At 46.3% G+C, this 17,928-nt stretch overlaps 1 protein-coding gene across 3 annotated transcripts in view; it reads left to right on the forward strand.

Moving 5' to 3' along the window:
- flna (filamin A, alpha (actin binding protein 280)) overlaps window positions 1-17,928 on the forward strand; it is a 29,522-nt gene that overhangs the window by 7,876 nt on the left and 3,718 nt on the right. The window contains exons 3-39 of one of the 3 annotated variants that reach the window (XM_053848587.1): window positions 3,990-4,241; window positions 4,774-4,871; window positions 5,439-5,586; window positions 5,757-5,875; window positions 5,959-6,036; window positions 6,159-6,321; window positions 6,411-6,611; window positions 8,370-8,507; window positions 8,609-8,735; window positions 8,800-8,936; window positions 9,045-9,241; window positions 9,318-9,431; window positions 9,500-9,643; window positions 9,795-9,918; window positions 10,053-10,213; window positions 10,296-10,386; window positions 10,489-10,658; window positions 11,074-11,191; window positions 11,497-11,609; window positions 11,940-12,089; window positions 12,167-12,485; window positions 12,673-12,846; window positions 12,921-13,083; window positions 13,155-13,315; window positions 13,480-13,647; window positions 13,850-13,973; window positions 14,044-14,200; window positions 14,269-14,458; window positions 15,125-15,148; window positions 15,500-15,747; window positions 16,012-16,086; window positions 16,581-16,680; window positions 16,746-16,886; window positions 17,024-17,152; window positions 17,228-17,401; window positions 17,467-17,628; window positions 17,721-17,924. In XM_053848587.1, coding sequence (XP_053704562.1) covers window positions 3,990-4,241; window positions 4,774-4,871; window positions 5,439-5,586; window positions 5,757-5,875; window positions 5,959-6,036; window positions 6,159-6,321; window positions 6,411-6,611; window positions 8,370-8,507; window positions 8,609-8,735; window positions 8,800-8,936; window positions 9,045-9,241; window positions 9,318-9,431; window positions 9,500-9,643; window positions 9,795-9,918; window positions 10,053-10,213; window positions 10,296-10,386; window positions 10,489-10,658; window positions 11,074-11,191; window positions 11,497-11,609; window positions 11,940-12,089; window positions 12,167-12,485; window positions 12,673-12,846; window positions 12,921-13,083; window positions 13,155-13,315; window positions 13,480-13,647; window positions 13,850-13,973; window positions 14,044-14,200; window positions 14,269-14,458; window positions 15,125-15,148; window positions 15,500-15,747; window positions 16,012-16,086; window positions 16,581-16,680; window positions 16,746-16,886; window positions 17,024-17,152; window positions 17,228-17,401; window positions 17,467-17,628; window positions 17,721-17,924 — 5,556 coding nt within the window. The remainder of the gene's footprint in view (window positions 1-3,989; window positions 4,242-4,773; window positions 4,872-5,438; window positions 5,587-5,756; window positions 5,876-5,958; window positions 6,037-6,158; window positions 6,322-6,410; window positions 6,612-8,369; window positions 8,508-8,608; window positions 8,736-8,799; window positions 8,937-9,044; window positions 9,242-9,317; window positions 9,432-9,499; window positions 9,644-9,794; window positions 9,919-10,052; window positions 10,214-10,295; window positions 10,387-10,488; window positions 10,659-11,073; window positions 11,192-11,496; window positions 11,610-11,939; window positions 12,090-12,166; window positions 12,486-12,672; window positions 12,847-12,920; window positions 13,084-13,154; window positions 13,316-13,479; window positions 13,648-13,849; window positions 13,974-14,043; window positions 14,201-14,268; window positions 14,459-15,124; window positions 15,149-15,499; window positions 15,748-16,011; window positions 16,087-16,580; window positions 16,681-16,745; window positions 16,887-17,023; window positions 17,153-17,227; window positions 17,402-17,466; window positions 17,629-17,720; window positions 17,925-17,928) is intronic. The other 2 variants (XM_053848589.1, XM_053848588.1) reach the window with 2 other exon arrangements.

The raw sequence follows: 17,928 nt of genomic DNA on the forward strand, positions 1-17,928 counted from the left end.
ACAGTATCTGTTTACATGCGGTAAATGGCTATTATCGATGGCGTTAAATCAGTTTCATGGACACTTTTCAGTTGATCTTTTATGGTCTGTGGTTGTAAGTTGTCCCCTTGTGTTGCTTTTGAATTGTTCTTTATACTGCAGATGGATGCTACGGCTAAGACCCACAAACCACTGAACTGGAATTTAAGCTATTGCTGTCTATTTAACCCAGGGTTGTTTTCGCCACTGCTCTCCAAAGCTTCGACGCACTATACGCCTCCCAGTTGTGTGGTGATGATCTTGTCTCAGCTAAATGTCTTCTTTACGAATCCTTTTGAAGATAATAAAATATCCGGGTAATTGGGGCTGCGACGCAACACGCTAGCCTGGAGGCTTCACTTGGATGAAGTCTTGTGTTTACCTCAACTGACATGTACGACGATGCGATCAGACGTTTGAACCTTGTGTAATAAGGCCAAGAATTTGGATGGTGCATATGTTTGAGTCAAGTCTGGCTGTCTGACATGGAGGTATGTAACCTAAATAGTAAGATAGCGGAGTGTTTAGCTGGATCACTTCCTGCCTGCTCCTTATCATTAACATAACTTCCTGAACAGGGTGAGGAGCATGGCGTAGATCAGCGGAGTGCACATTCCCATTCACTACTGTGGTATTCAGGTTATTTCATTACATCAGACTTGGACACATGCCCTCGCCGCCCCACGTCGCATGTTCAGACCGAACCGGCAGGAAAAACCCCCATTTCATTTCAATTTCTGGATGTAAAAGCACTTAGGCTGGTGATCAGCTACCATTTTGATTTATTGAATACATCTCCAAAATAGTGTCTGATTCAAGAGCTGATGCCAGTGCTGGATCCATTTCTCCAGCTGGAAAGCTTAGACAGAAAGCGAGCCACTGATCAGAACCACAAATCTCCTGCTGCTTGTGTCCTCCCTTCACCCCTCCACTTCCTCCAAACCTATCTTCCAAAACTCTTTCCTTCGGCTCATCCTCCCCTCACCAACTTGTTGGAGCCTCTGTAAAAGCCGGTGCCAAAACTAGAAAATGCCTCACACAGCACTTTTCAATACTTCCCCCCCCCTCATTGTCCTCTCTCTCCTTTCCCCGTCCTGTCCTCCCCTCCTCCCTCTGCCTGTAACCAGAGCCCAGCGAGTGGGAGGGCTGCCAGCATCCAGTTTGCTTCTGCCCTTTTAAGGCCAAAAACCAGGAGGAACTTTTTTTCCAGTCAGAGGGAGTATTGAGGGAGGGAGGAAGAACTGGAGTAGAAAGGAAGGAGGGGAAGTGTAGTAACTCTACTGTGGCCTGTCAGAGAAGAGAGGCGGGGCCAGTGGAGAACAGGGATTGGGATGTGTGATGCTGTGTTCATGTTTCGGTCGTAAATGGACTCTTTGGATTTGAGCGTTTCCCTCATATTGTAGCAGTCCATCTGTCTGGACATGATAAGGCGAGCGTGGAATGTGTGACATTTCCTCGGGGTCCTGCCTCCCTCCTCCACCCGAGTGGTCTGCGGACCTGCTTCCATACCAGGGGACCGCTGAACTGCTTGACCCGGTTCACTTTCAATGTCTTTCTGTCAAATATATATGGCTTGTTTGCACCGACAACAATCTCCACAATTTTGTAAAAAAAAACAACCAAACTTTAAAGCCTTAAATTCCTCAAAGCCGCTGCCCATCCTGGTTAAATCCTGTTGTGCCAAGCAGCCCGTAATTTGGCCTTAACTAAAGCCCTTTTGAGACTCTACCTAGCCTAGCCTATTATGCACGCTGCTTTTGCCATCATTGTAAAGGGGACAGCTGAGATTGTGCCTTCTGGCTCAGCTCCTTTTTATGCATTCGAAGTGTAAGGAAAATTTTAGCTGGCAACCAGTAGCCCCAGGCTTCATTTGCTTTTAGATGTGTTCATTTGTTGATTTCAAACTAGATGACACGATGCAATATGCTGCTCCACATCTGCCAAAATGTTCTTCATCTCAACATTAGGAAGTTGTAGATATCATACACTAGCCTGTGTTCAAATCCTCCACACACATGGAATGGTGTATGCATGGTGGCCGGGCAGCACAGGACTGCGGGACATGTTCCAGTCTTTGTCTGACAAGCGCTCGGGACTAATCTGCTCCAGATGTCTCTCCCAAACCTGAGTACTGCGCAGAGACTCCTGCCCCTATCTTGACGTTTCTTGAACTTTCTCCCTCGTTTTTCCTTCCTCCTCCTCGCTGCAATGCAGGGTCAGGTCGGGCTGCGGGTCAGGGGTTTCTGTGATGTCATAGCAATGTCACTTCGGCTGGAGGAGTGGGGCACTGCAGCGAGCCAAACTCATGAGTCATGGGAGTTTTGGGGGCTAAAACTCAGCGACACGCACTCTGCCCATACGGTAGCTGGAACACAAACACAGATGCGCACACGCACACTTAGAAAAACGGCCGTGAGTCAGCAGCAGTCTTTGTCCGTATATGGACTCTGGCAGACTTGCTCTGCTGTGGTTTACTGGGAATTCTAGAAGATTCCAAGCATGTTTAGTGGCTCTGAATATCGTTGTGAGAACACACGCAATCAAAGACATAAACGCATAATCCTTACTCATTTGGTTTGTCCAAAACTCAAGACTCATGTTTGAAAACCACTCTGAACAATCGATTGACACGAGAAGCAGTTCTGACTTGATGTCTCACTCTCTCCTCTATAATTTGGACTCAGACATTCACAAGGCCTGGTTGTTGCTGTGTGTTTGTGTGTGTGATTGCACAGGATTTGTAGGGAGAAAGAACTCAGCGACTCAATGTACTTCCTCCAAAAATTAAATCCAGAATGAAACTCCTAGTGCTTGCCTTGAGCAAAAGCGCTGAGTCATGTAAACACACATATTCATTTGAACATTTCAAAACATCAGTGTTTGGGGTTGAAGCTACACTGTTTCCATTGTTGCCCCGGCAACCAGGTCAGGTTGCTCCGTTCTGACCAACCAATATTATGTGCTTGGGTACATTCATTTTGTGTTTTTACACTGAGAAAAAGGGGTTGAAAGTCACTGTAGCACTTGATCCCTCTGCTTTCTGGGTCCCTTGTACCTTCCTGTGGTTGGCTGGCAGATAGTGACCCCTTTAACTCCTCATCTGTTCCCCAATCCACATTCCTCCTACAAGCCCCAACTTGGGATGCATGTTTCCTACGCACACCCTTTTACCACCTGAACATAGTTTCTCGCTGTCAGTGTGACTCTCTAGGCGATGTTATTTCCATCCTGACACACCCCTTTGACATCTCTGTCAACATTCTCCGCATCATCGCTCCCTTGCACACCGAGCTCTTACATGATCATGTTGGGATGGGTCCTAACGGCTGCCAATTTGGGTTGTCTAGCTGGTCTAAAGCTCATGTATGCAAATAAACCCTCCTCTTGAAACAACCTCTCATTCTTCTTTAGGTCTTTTACTGTTTTGCATGTAGCTTCAAAACACCCTCTTCTCTCCCCACTAGTTTCCAGCTATGATCTAGCTGCAGTTTCTTATGGCTCTTGGCAGACACCTTGCATATTTAGCCCTTTCAGTAGCCGCAGCCCCCAAATGTAGCCCCTCTCTTATGCAAAAGAATCCCTGAATAAACACTCTTGCTTTTGGAACCAGGAGACCGTTGTTGTTGGGTCCACGCAACGCTGTCTTTTCTCCACAGCTAGTGACAAAAATGACAAACAGCCGACAACAATATAGGTGGTTGAGTGCATGAAATATCTGCTGTCAATGTTGACTCTAAGAGTAACTGAATATCACCCACAAATGGGGCCAAAAATCTAATTCTACACTCACCTTTGTTTGTTCGAAAGTCTTTGCTCATCCTCTCCTTAATCGTTTCTGCTTGTACTTTTTGGGGAGAACAAGATGGTTGAAGAGTTTAAATATGATGACATACTGTGATGGTTTTTAAACATAATGAGGACTCCACTATATGTTGATCATTCCTTGATACATTTTGTTCCTTTATCGACAGACTCTAAAGCCATTGTCGATGGTAACCTGAAGCTGATCCTGGGTCTGATCTGGACCTTGATTCTGCACTATTCCATCTCCATGCCAATGTGGGATGAGGAGGAGGAGGCTGACGATGGCAGGCAGAAGACCCCGAAGCAGAGGCTGCTTGGCTGGATTCAGAACAAACTGCCAGAGCTTCCCATTACCAACTTCAACCGGGACTGGCAGACCGGTCGTGCACTGGGCGCTCTGGTCGACAGCTGCGCACCAGGTGAGTTGCTAGTTGTTTGCTTGTCATCAGTGCCCACCAGAGGGCTTGCTAGTGCAGACAATAGCTGGAAAACAATGCACTGACCTCTTCCAAACTACCCCAGGGCGACTTATAAGTTCAAAAGAGAAATAAGAAATATTTATATATATTTTAAACTGCTAATCCTGTAATTTTGGCTCAACAAACTGTCAAATGTAAGTGAATAGTTACCATTGGAAGGGTCAACATTTCTACAAAAGCATCATCCTCCAGGTAACTGCATTCTGTGCACTCAGTGGATCAGGCACACCAGCTATTATGATGGTTAAACCCTTCACCCAGACCATCCCCAGTTGAGGCAGAAGGGAGGAGCAAGGAGATGTGCCTTAGATCAAAGTGAAAGTTGAGGAGGTTTCTGTTTACATGCTTGGGATGGTTGGAATACCTGCAAATTGGAGGGCAAGATAAGGACAAAGATAAAATATTTTCCTTTAATTAAACCTAAGATGTGAGAGTCTGGGTCCATGATGTGTTTTCCATGATCTTGCCTCAGGTCTTTGTCCTGACTGGGACCAGTGGGATCAGACCAAACCTGTTGACAATGCACGTGAAGCCATGCAGCAGGCTGACGACTGGCTGGGTATCCCTCAGGTAAAATCAGTTTGAAAGTGGTCATAGACAGCGTGATAGATATGGTTGATAAGTAAAAAATGAAAGCGATATATGGGACACTTAAGTATGAGCTGAACTAAGTCTGTTTTTTTATGCCACGCAAACGAAGCATAAAAAATGAGAACTAAAACAATACAATCACTTGTGGTGATGCTCTTTTGCCGACATAATCATTTTTAATATAATATGTCTCTGTATGCTTCTTCATTTAATAGACATGATAGACATGTAAATGTACTTGGCCACATACTGGCAGCTGCCACGACATTGCATGCCAACAGTTGCCTCTGTGGTGTGCCATGTTTCCGCCTTCACTGCTTCTTCTGCTAAAACTGGCATCGTGTTTTCCCCTGACTCGTCGTCGTGGCTTCTAGACAATGAGTGTGTGTCGCGTGTTGCTTCGGCTCAGGTGCTTTCTGAGGGCGCTGTGTGGTTTTACAATCACAGCATTTGTTGATTTTGTTTCCATGGTGAGGATTTGGTCCTTGATCAACAAATAAACGGTTGTTTAATGTTAAACTATCTCTGTATACTTGTGTCTCTTAGGTGATTACCCCTGAGGAGATCGTCGACCCCAACGTGGATGAACACTCAGTCATGACGTACCTGTCCCAGTTCCCGAAAGCTAAACTGAAGCCAGGTGCACCCTTGAGACCCAAACTCAACCCCAAGAAAGCCCGGGCCTACGGACCAGGTACACACACATCTGGAGCTGCAAGGCACAGATACAGATGAACAGCTGGCTTTGTTCAGGCTAAGAAGCAGGATGGCATGTTTGCAATATATAAATCAGTAAAACATCTCTTTGTGCACTTGCTGTGGACCGTATTCAAATGTGTCAAACACCCTGCCACTTCTCTGCAGGTGTGGAGCCAGTTGGTAATGTGGTGATGAAGAAGGCCGTGTTCACTGTGGAGACCATCAGTGCTGGTATGGGCGAGGTCCTAGTGTATGTTGAGGACCCTGCAGGCCACAGAGAGGAGGTCAGAGGAGTCTCGCTTATTTGATATTTCTCTCACCACGTGAATGCAAACAATCATGTTTTCGTTTTATTCTCCCCCTCCAGGCCAAAGTCACTGCCAATAACGACAAGAACCGCACCTACTCTGTGTTCTACATTCCTAAAGTCACAGGCATGCACAAGGTGAGACTGAATTTGGACCAAAGCAAGAACAAAAAGCATTTATTATCTCTTCAATAAAACTCTTCAGATGGTGTTCTCTTGTCCTGATGTCTGACTGTTGTTACCACCTGTGTTCTCTGCAGGTGACTGTGTTGTTTGCCGGCCAGCACATCTCTAAAAGCCCTTTTGAGGTGGAGATCGGAATGGCCCAGGGAGACTCCAGCAAGGCCACGGCACAGGGACCCGGTCTGGAGCCAGCTGGTAACATTGCCAACAAGACCACCTACTTTGAGGTCTACACAGCAGGTACCAACCTCACAAAGGCTCCCAGCATCATTTTGAGGGGAAAAGGTAGTGGATTTAGGCCCTTCTTATGTTCTTGCTGTGTTCCTCAGGTGCTGGTGTCGGCGAGGTGGAGGTGGTGATCATGGACCCGGCTGGTAAGAAGAACACAGTGCCGTGCACCATTGAGGACAAGGGCAACAGCAGCTACCGTTGCACCTACAAGCCCACTCAGGAGGGACAGCATATCATCTACATCACATTCGCTGGTGGTCAGATCAGCAAGAGCCCTTTCACAGTCAACGTAGGAGAAGGTAAGTCATGTTTCTTGATGACGCCCCTCTGAATTACAATGTAGCTGTAATATTATATACACAGTTTGAAACTATACAGGGGTTTTATGATGTGATTTATCTTCAACATGCTAGCTTCATTAAAAAAAGTTAAATAATGACAACCTTTAGAAATGTATGACACACACGATTAATGTGGGTGTCATGTCAGATCATTGCCCCTCACTCTTTAGCCTTCAGTTTTAAATTTGCTGTCTTCTCTCTGCAGTTGTGTTAATTCTCTTTTGTCCTCCTCTCCACTCTGCTGGATCTTCTCTGTGATAGGACCCCGCTGGTATCAGTCCTCTCTTTGGACTCACTTCTTCCATCTGCTATCTCTTCCAGTTTCCTGAGATCTCTCTTGGGTATCCAAGCCTGTGTGTGCGTGTGTGCATGTGTGGTGCCCTGAGCTGCATCTCTCCATCATGTGTTGTGTAATGGCATGTGTTGTGACTCGTCCTGCTTCATCTTGCCTCATCCATCTGTGTGTGGATGTTTCCCTCTTCATCTGGAGTACTGTGTACCTCCATCTAGGGTCATGACTTACCATGTAGTGGGAGGTCTCCAGCAGACAACACCCAGAGCTTCTGCTGAAGTGATACATGCATAAGTGAACAGGAACTGTGTGTGTTCTGACTCATGCTGTGGAAACACTGCGGGATAAGCTATTAGAATAAAAATAACTGCTTATAAAAATGAATCAGTCAAAGAACGTTTTAGAAAGTCCAGTTTACTGTGAAATATGTTTGCTAAAAACTTGATTAAAAAGGCATTTTTCTTCATAATGCTGTTATATATTATTATTGTGTGATTCAATGTTGCTGTATCTTTGTTAACAGCATTACAAACATGATAGTAATTACAGTGATAATTATGTTCATTATGCAGTCTGTGATGCGTCATTTGTTTCCATTGTTTACTTAACCCTCCAGTCACAATGATGAAGCATAATCTCCAGGAAAAAACCTCCCCCAAATGAATATGTGAAGGTTGTGTGATTATCAAAGTGATCTTTATATTTGTAAATATGTGTGTGAGAATTTCCGAGGCCAGAAGGAGTCTTCCTGAGTGTCATGTAACTGTGACTCAGCTCCTCCGTTTTGAGAAGATATGAAGCATACTCAACATCCTGTGGATAAATAACTACCTCTCCCTGCGCGCAAAATGTCATGCTCCATGACATGTGTGACGTTTTGCAGTGCTTCTCGCTGGCAGCCATGCAATACTTCCGGTACAAAATTCCGGTATATATATGTTTTTATTATTCAACTATTGTTTGTGTTGCCTTTAGTTCATACATTTATTTGTCCTCAGTTTTATTGGCTTTTATCTTCAGTTTAATGACTTACTAGTTCCAACTCATACCGACCAGCAGTGTGAGTTCACAGATCCTGTTGTCTAAAATGTCTTTTCTGAGTTATGTGGCTGGCTGGAGCGACACATGAGCTACTTGGTCGTCTGCCAGACACTCTGAGTGGAGCTGCTACTTCTCTACATGAAGTCAGTGTAAAACCGGGCTCTGCATCTCATTTAAAGAGCACTGAACACTAGAAAAGTCAAAAGAAGAGTTGAGTGAAGCAGCATTAGTAAGTGAGAGACTTAGCTGAGCAGCGTGAACCTGAGTCAGAACCAGTCTAATGTGTTTGATCCAGCACCTGTCACTACCACCCTAACATCCACTAAACTAACCAGCTGTTGTGGCACCTTCTCTTGTCTGACTCTCTGCCTCTCTTGCTTCAGCATGTAACCCAGGTCTCTGCTACGCCAAGGGTCGTGGTCTGCAGCAGAGGGGTCTGAGAGTGAAGGAGACTGCAGACTTCAGAGTCTATACCAAGGGAGCCGGCACAGGGGAGCTGAAGGTCACCATCAAGGGACCCAGTAAGTTTCTCAAACAGCGAAGAAGATGGCAATGTTGTCATCACTTCTGAACCCAAAGATATTTTTTGACTCATTATTAATCTCTGCTTTTGTTTTCCCAGAGGGTCTTGAAGAGCCTTGCAAAAGGAAAGACTTGGGAGATGGTGTGTATGGGTTTGAGTATTATCCTACAACACCTGGCACCTACAGCATCACCATCACCTGGGGAGGACAGCACATTCAGTGCAGGTAGGTATGATGGGGGCGTCACCCGTCAGGAGTTATTTGATTGCTAACCCTCTGTTGTTGCCAGTCCGGTGGAGGTCAAGATCGGCCCAGAGGCAGGTCCGCAGAAGGTTCGGGCCTGGGGTCCAGGCTTGGAGGGCGGCGTGGTTGGTAAATCTGCTGACTTTGTCGTGGAAGCGGTCGGGGAAAACATTGGCACGCTGGGTGAGCAAGACACCGTGTTGCTTTTTTTTTTTTTTTTTTAGATTAGAATAGATATCTTTAAAAACTTGAGTGTGACATTTGTTTGGGTTGTGTTCTATCGGTGTCTAGGCTTTTCTGTGGAAGGCCCGTCTCAGGCAAAGATCGAATGTGATGACAAGGGTGATGGGTCCTGTCACGTGCGCTACTGGCCCACTGAGGCTGGGGAGTATGCGGTGCACGTGCTCTGTAACGGCGAAGACATCCAGCATTCCCCCTTCATGGCGGAGATCGTTCCCCCGCCCGGCAAGGACTTCTATCCAGAGAAGGTTTGCATACTCTTGAATCATCCAGAACATGCTTTGGTTGACCTTTGTTCCACTCACCTGCATGCGTGTGCTTTAGGTGAAGGCTTACGGTCCTGGTCTTCAGAGCAGTGGTCTGGCTGTTGGGAATTTGGCAGAGTTCACTGTGGATGCCAAGCAAGGCGGGAAGGGTGCATTGAAAATAGTTGCTCAGGTGAAAAATATCAAATTACTCACACTTAATTGATATGTGTTACTTAATTTGACTTGATGTGAATTCAGGACGGGGAAGGAAATCCTGTAGATGTCCAGGTGAAGGATAATGGCAACGGCACCTACACCTGCTCCTATACACCACGCAAACCTTTGAAGCACACTGTGATGGTGTCCTGGGGCGGAGTCAACATCCCCGACAGTCCCTTCAGAGTAAGAGGTTCCAAAGTGCTGTGTGGGTCGAGAGTGGTTTATTATAAGCAGATCTCATGGGAACATTAAGATGTTTGCCTTTATCCACTAAATAGTTGACAGTTTGTCTATTGGACTATTTTGAAATCTAATTTTCTTGGTCCAACCACAGATCGATATTGGTGCCGGCTGTCATCCAAATAAAGTTAAGGTATCTGGACCTGGAGTGACCAAGACTGGACTCAAAGCATTTGAGCCAACCTACTTCACCGTGGACTGTTCAGAGGCTGGACAAGGTACTAGATGATCTGTGTAAATATTCCTTTGTTTTACTGCCTGCTGGAATCCAAAATGAGAAAACAATATATGTATCAGCACGTCGAAAGAAAGAGGAATAACATCTTTTATCTATTTTTATGAATTTTCTCAGGTGACATCAGTATTGGGATCAAGTGCGCACCCGGTGTGGTGGGACCTGCAGAGGCTGACATCGACTTTGACATCATCAGGAACGATAATGACACGTTTACAGTCAAATACACTCCTCCTGGCGCGGGCAGCTACACCATCATGGTTTTGTTTGCTGACCAAGTGAGTTGAACTTACTGAGCATGGATCCGAGAGGTATGTGTGTGCTTGGATGGGATTCCAAAGTCATATTTGTGTTGTCTAGGCCATTCCCATGACCCCTATCCGAGTCAAGGTTGATCCTTCGCACGATGCCAGCAAAGTTAAAGCAGAGGGTCCCGGACTGAGCCGAAGTGGTGAGGCTGACATTCAGAGTTATCTGTGTCACTCTGTCCATCACAAAATGATCCTGGGGAATATAAATGTCAAGATATTTTCTCTCATTGTGTCCTGGTCAGGTGTGGAGCTCAACAAGCCCACGCATTTCACTGTGACCACTAAAGGGGCAGGCAAGGCAAACCTGGACTGTAACTTCAGCGGTCCCACCAAAGCAGAGGCTGTCAAGGACTTCGAAATCATCAACAACCATGACAACACGCACACAGTGAAATACACACCTGTGCAGCAGGTTAGATGGGAGTGGAACTGCATGTGTATGAAAGTAGTTTGTCAACACAAATATCAGTCCGTGTGTATATATATATATATATATATATATATATATATATATATATATATATATATATATATATATATATATATATATATAGTCTGATTCTGTTTCAATCATTCCACATTTGGTTTAAACTTTTCTGTTTAAATCAGTTGAGGCAACTTTTTCAAAAGCACGGTAATGGATACCAAAATAACCAACATGTTATGATCAGATATGATGGAAGGAAACTAAGCCCTAGCATGCTCTTTAGAAGCTGTGTTGCTGATTATTCTAAATTCATAAAGCACATTTCCGAAATGGAGTGAAAGAATTAAATGAAACATACTGCTTCCTTCATAATCATCTGAGTGACTTCTCTGTGCACAAGGGTCCTCTGGGAGTAGCTGTGACCTATGGCGGAGATCATATTCCCAAGAGCCCCTTCAATGTCGGTGTGGCCCCCACTGTGGACCTCAGCAAGATCAATGTGACCGGCCTGGGAGACAGTATGTTCTTTCTCTCTCTCTCTTGCTTTTTGATCCATTTGTCTCTTTATAAAATCTGTGATAGTTCTTTTTAAATAGCCTACAATATCACTTGAATGTTGAAAATGAAAATTAGATGGCAAAAGTGAGTTATTTGTGAAATAAGTGAAAAAATAAATAAAAAGTTTGGCTTTATATGATGAAAAAATGAAAGGTTAAAGCAGGTTAAAAAAAAGAAATGGATTATCTGTCTATTCACTCTGCTAATGGACAGATAATTCATAAGCATCCAACGTTTTCATCATGTCATTGTGCGGTTGTTGCAGAGATGACAGTCGGCAAAGATCAGGAAGTCACCGTCAAGTCAAAGGGGGCAGGAGGTCAAGGCAAAATTGCAGCGAAGGTCACAGCACCAACGGGCAAGCCTGTGGCCAGCAAGGTGACATCATCATTCATTTTTCTGGCTGATATAATTACCGGTAGTTTTTTTTAGATTTAGTTTGTTCCTAATTATTACTCAAAGAATACAACTCTGGGTAGATTGTTCCTTCTGTTAGCTCCTTGTTGTGCTTCGTCATCATCCATTCAACATCCATTTACCACTTGGAAGACTCGGCTCCAGATGTTGCATGTGTGCTATGATGGAACAATTTTGGCTTCTGCCAAGAAAAACTGAAAAATCGCTCTGCCAAGAAAATCACTTTTTAAGAACCATTCAGTGCTTTTTGTACTGCGTTGAGTGTAGCATCACACTGTTGTTTTATTGCAGGTTGAGCCCGGCTTGAGCCCAGAAACCAGCCAGGTGAAGTTTATCCCTCGGGAGGCTGGGCCATATCAGGTGGAACTGACCTATGATGGAATTCCAATCCCTGGCTCTCCATTCAAACCGACAGCTTATCCTGCCTCTGACCCGTCCAAGGTTTGTAGAGCTCAATGTGTGAGATGTCTATTTATGGTCATATTGTATGTACTCAAGTCTCCTTTTTGCCACCTCAGGTGCGCTGCTCCGGTCCAGGCTTGGAGCGGGCCAAGGTTGGAGAGACTGGGGAGTTCATTGTGGACTGCACAAACGCGGGCCCCGCTGAACTGACCATTGAGATCATCTCTGACAGCGGCACTGAGGCCGAGGTTCACATCCAGGACAATGGAGATGGAACCTACACCATCACATACATCCCTCTCTACCCTGGCTCTTACACACTCACCATCCGCTATGGCGGACAGGATGTTCCCAACTTCCCTGCTCGCCTCACCGTGGAGCCTGCTGTTGATGCGAGCGGGGTGCGTGTATTCGGACCAGGAGTGGAGGGAGCAGGTAAAACTTAATTTACATTCTCTGTATCAGGTCATATTTGCAGCATAAAAGTGACACAAACAAAGTCTGCTGTCTGTGAGCTCTAGAATACCGTGTGACGCAATGTTTTCTTTTGCATCTTGAATTATGATTTTGTCTTTTATGAGAGTGGAAACATGAGCACCAATTCTGTTGTGTTTACATCTAGATGTGTTCCGTGAGGCGACTACAGACTTCACAGTGGATGCCCGTGCTCTCACACAGTCAGGGGGTGACCACATCAAAACCCTCATCAGCAACCCATCTGGCAGCCACACTGACGCCCTCATCACTGACCTCGGAGATGGAACCTACAGCGTAGAGTACACCCCCTATGAGGAGGGTGGGTTAATTGTCTTTGTGGTCTAAAAGCTTTTTTTCCAGGCGTAGATGAGATACATCCAAATGTTGTTGTAGGTCCACACAGCGTTGAGGTTTGCTACGACGGCTCCCCAGTCCCCAAAAGTCCATTCAGAGTTGCCGTTACTGAAGGCTGTGACCCAGCCCGGGTTCGTGTGCACGGCCCAGGCCTGAAAGGTGGCATCACTAACAAGCCCAACAAGTTCACTGTGGAGACTCGGTGAGGAGGCCGCCGCCGCCCAAGACGTTCCTCCTTGCTTTGTCTGTTTTGCTAACGCTGTCCTCCAACAGTGGAGCGGGTACTGGTGGTCTCGGTCTGGCAATGGAGGGTCCATCAGAGGCCAAAATGTCCTGCACGGACAACAAAGATGGCAGCTGTAGTGTGGAGTATGTCCCTTATGAGCCAGGCACGTACAACCTGAACGTCACCTATGGAGGCCAGCCCATCAAAGGTACTTGTCTTGTGACCAAATCCAACTGGAGATTTAACATAGTGGACAAAAATGATTAATATATTTTTTTATATTTTTAATTTTCCATTCATTATTATGCAATAGTTCTGTAGATCTGAAATGAATAGACAGCAATGTGACCTGTTATTTACCTTGATCTGCAGGCAGCCCCTTCTCTGTGCCAGTCAGTGACACTGTGGACAGCTCTAAAGTCAAATGCCAGGGTCCAGGACTCGGCAACAATGTCAGAGCTAACATTCCTCAGGAGTTCACTGTGGACGCCTCCAAAGCAGGAGTTGCCCCGATGCAGGTCCGTGTGCAAGGACCCAAAGGTGAGGCCTCGATTCTGCTTAAATAAACATGCTAAAATACTGTGTTAGCAGTTGATGGGCTGCTTGTGCGCCCTCTGCTTGCAAAGTAGTGGTGGTGACGTTTGTCGAATTGAACCGATCAAGACCGTATGGTTAATGACCGTATCAATACTATCAGTCCTCTCAATTGTAAATCCACAGCAAATGTCCCGTCTGTATTTAGGTGTGGTGGAGCCAGCGGAGATCATTGATAACGGCGATCAAACTCACACAGTCAGTTACGTCCCAACCAGAGAGGGTCCATACTCTATTAACGTGCTGTACGCTGACGAGGAGATCCCACGCAGGTAACAGTCATGAAGCTCTTCATTTCAGCCTTATAAGTATTATCGAATAATAATATAAATCCCACCTCAGCCCTTACAAAGTGAAGGTGCTCCCAACCCATGATGCCAGTAAAGTGCGTGCCAGTGGCCCCGGCCTTAACACCACAGGAGTGCCGGCGTCTCTGCCTGTTGAGTTCACTATTGATGCCAAAGATGCCGGGGAGGGGCTTCTGGCTGTGCAGATCACTGTGAGTGCTGGTTAACTGCACCTGTGGTGGCAGCTTGAATTGGGTCTGAAACGGAGATATTCTTGCAGGACCCAGAGGGGAAACCTAAGAAGGCCAACATTCGTGACAACCATGATGGCACCTACCTGGTGTCCTACGTGCCTGACATGACTGGCAGATACACCATATTGATCAAATACGGAGGGGATGAGATCCCATATTCACCGTACCGAATCAGGGCTCTGCCCACTGGAGATGCCAGCAAGTGCACAGTGACAGGTATGGCTGTACCTTTCTATCTCTCATTAACACACCAGCTTTTGGTTGCTATAAGAAGCTGAGGAGCGTCATATTTTCAAGTTTAGACCAAGAATTGTATGGCATGAAACGCGTTAAATCTATGAATGACGATGAAAGTGGTGGATGAAATTATACCTAGTACAATTTATATGTATATTATTGTCAATAACATCAAATATGTTGCAGAAATGTGACATTTTGATGAGTTTTTTCATCATTAGAGCTTCAAAGTTTAGAAGAAAGCATCCAAAGCTAATGTGCAGATGTTCTTATATGAACAGCAAACCTGTAATTTTAGCATTACTATAGTACAATATCATCCATTACATTAAATTAAATGGTCATTTTTTTTCCTGGCAATTTAGTCAGCACAAACTGAATAAGAATTCATTTACGATTTACTCCTGCATTGGTCGCGGGGTGCTTTTCAAGCCGCTCTTCAGTATTTGATGGACACTTACATACACATACATTTACACACACACAGTTCCCTGCTTCACACCCCCATCACTGTTGTTCTACTCAAGTGTTTGGAGCACATATATTTGCCTCCCACCACCCCCACTCCCACCTGACTGTCTCTTATTTATCACTGTTTGTCTCCTGCTTCCCCCCCTCCGTGCTTCTCACCGCTCCTCTTATCAGTCTCAATCGGCGGTCACGGTTTAGGTAAGCCCACTTGATCCACTCAGCTCTCTCTGGTCTGTACGCATGAAGGACTATCATTTCTATTCCTTTGTGACCTTAGCCTACAGTTCTGTTGTCCGGTCCGGTTTGTTTCTCTCTAACGGGACACTAATGAACTAACTGGACGCAGGATGGCATGGTGGAATGAACCTTCTGGTTTTACATGGGACCTCAGAATAACATGTAGCAGTCTATAGTGAAAAGAGGGCGTTAACACGACTGGATGTATGCTCCTCTAACGGTTGTAAATGTGCATGCTTGGCTTGTAATGGGATGAGATTTGGTCCGAGGTAAAGAGAGAGACCTCACTATTGATGTCCTCACCATCTGCAGGGGCAGGTGTTGGTCCGACCATCCAAATCGGTGAACAGACCGTCATCACCGTGGATGCGAAGGCGGCTGGGAAGGGCAAAGTCACATGCAGCGTCTGCACACCTGAGGGAGCAGAGCTGGACGTGGACGTTGTGGAGAATGAGGACGGCACATTTGACATCTTCTACACGGCGCCGCAGCCTGGCGAGTATGTCATTTGTGTGCGCTTTGGAGGCGAGCACATTCCCAACAGCCCCTTCCAAGTCACGGTGAGTCCATTTGTGCGTTCAGCTCACTGACAGTGAAGTCCTTAATACTTAAATGAAGTGTATCCTTGCTAGAAAAAGCTCTGGAAAGTTCTGATCCACAAGGCTATTGATTCGGCATTGTAACAGTTGAAAGTGCTGAGAATATTTACAGTACACACAGCAAGCAAGTGATGGTCCCATTATGATGTCGCTCCACGTTTAACCAAAAGAGGTTTTTTTTAATGGCCTGCGTCTTCCCTGCCCGATTACCTCCCTCCTCACCAGGCGCTGGAAGGAGCCCCATCAGACCAGCTCATCCAGCAAAGCCAATTGCCCCAGTACTACAGCCATCAGCCCTGGGTACCTAAATACCTCTGTTTGTTCCACATAGCTGGGTCTCCCTCTCTCTTCTTCCTCTGACCATCATCATCATCGCCATTGTCTGTGTCGCTCATATGGGTTTAATGGCTTTCCATTTCATCTGTCTGATCTCTGTGAAGGACATGGGCGGAACAATGAAGCTGCACAGTGGCTTGCACTTCAGCACATCTTTGTCACGCCTTCTAAAGGCAGGTGGAGGACTTTTTACATGTGTGCTGAAGTGGCTGTGCGGCTGAACTGTTCCAAACTGCTCCTGGGTCGCTTCCTCAGGAGATGGAAGAAGCCATTTTGAACATCATTAATGTGGACCAGCTCTACATTCTGTAAAATGGCTCCCCCTGTGTGTTGTCTTCACTGTCATGGTCACTACCGTCATGTCCTCATCTCATCTCATAATTCTGTTTGTGGTGTTGGTAAACAACTGCACCATTTCATTTTTAGGAAGTGTGTGACTCCTGTTTTTGGTTTCCTAGGCGACAGACCGAGCCATGGGGATGAACGGTCTGGACGTAGCCGGGCTTAGACCATTTGACCTGGTCATCCCGTTCACCATTCAGAAGGGCGAGATCACAGGTAACAAGGGTTGAGGATTTAGCCTTCATTTCATTTCTTCTTACTGTGGTCACCTGTCTTTAAAGGTGAGGTTAGAATGCCTTCAGGAAAGGTGGCCAAACCGGACATCACCGACAACAAGGATGGCACGGTCACCGTCAAGTACGCGCCCACTGAGGCTGGTCTCCATGAGATGGACATTAAATACGATGGCATCCACATCCCTGGTTAGTGAAGCTTTACTTTAGTGCATCAGATATACCTGGTGAAGAAAAGAGAGTGATGGCAGAGGAGCTCATGGAGCAGTTGCATGAGAAGGTCGCTCCACCTTGTTGTAAATGTTGTCTTATCCTGCCATGGACAGGAAGTCCACTGCAGTTCTTCGTGGACTACATGAACAGTGGGAATGTCAGCGCCTACGGTCCTGGACTCATCCACGGGACTGTCAACAAGCCAGCTGTCTTCACAGTCAACACCAAAGACGCTGGAGAAGGTCGGTACCGCTTTTCTGTAAAGTCGATCTCGACACTTTTCTATTAGTGATTTCGCTTATTCACATCACACCCAGGTGGTCTGTCCTTGGCCATCGAGGGTCCCTCCAAAGCTGACATCAGCTGTGTGGACAACCAAGACGGAACCTGCACTGTGTCCTATCTGCCTGTGCTGCCTGGAGACTACAGCATCCTGGTGAAGTACAACGACAAGCACATCCCTGGCAGCCCCTTCTCTGCACGGATCACTGGTACGCTGCCGGACACTGATGGTCATTCCCCCTGACAGCACCAGCTCATGTCGCCTGCTTTTCAGGTGATGACTCCATGAGGATGTCCCACCTAAAGGTGGGCTCTGCTGTAGACATTCCTCTGGACATTGGAGAGCTGGATGTCAGCCAGCTGACCGCCTCCCTCACCACGCCGTCAGGCCGGGAGGAGCCCTGCTTGCTGAAGGTGCTTCGTAACGGACAAGTCGGTGAGTGTTCACGTCCACTGATCCATGGGTCAGTGTTTTAAAACCTCCTGCTTTTTTTTTTTACTTTTTCACTCCTCATGTCTCGGTTCTAGGTATTTCATTCGTTCCAAAGGAGATCGGGGAGTACCTGGTGAACATCAAGAAGAACGGCCGCCACATCCCCAGCAGCCCCATTTCTGTCATGATCAATCAGTCAGAGATCTGTGACGCCAGTCGCGTGCGTGTCAGCGGCCAGGGCCTGAGAGAGGCCCGCACCTTTGTGCCCGCAGAGTTCATCATCGACTCGAGAGAAGCAGGTGC

Source organism: Synchiropus splendidus, chromosome 18 (genome assembly GCF_027744825.2).
Source record: "Synchiropus splendidus isolate RoL2022-P1 chromosome 18, RoL_Sspl_1.0, whole genome shotgun sequence".
Classification (NCBI taxonomy): domain Eukaryota; kingdom Metazoa; phylum Chordata; class Actinopteri; order Syngnathiformes; family Callionymidae; genus Synchiropus; species Synchiropus splendidus.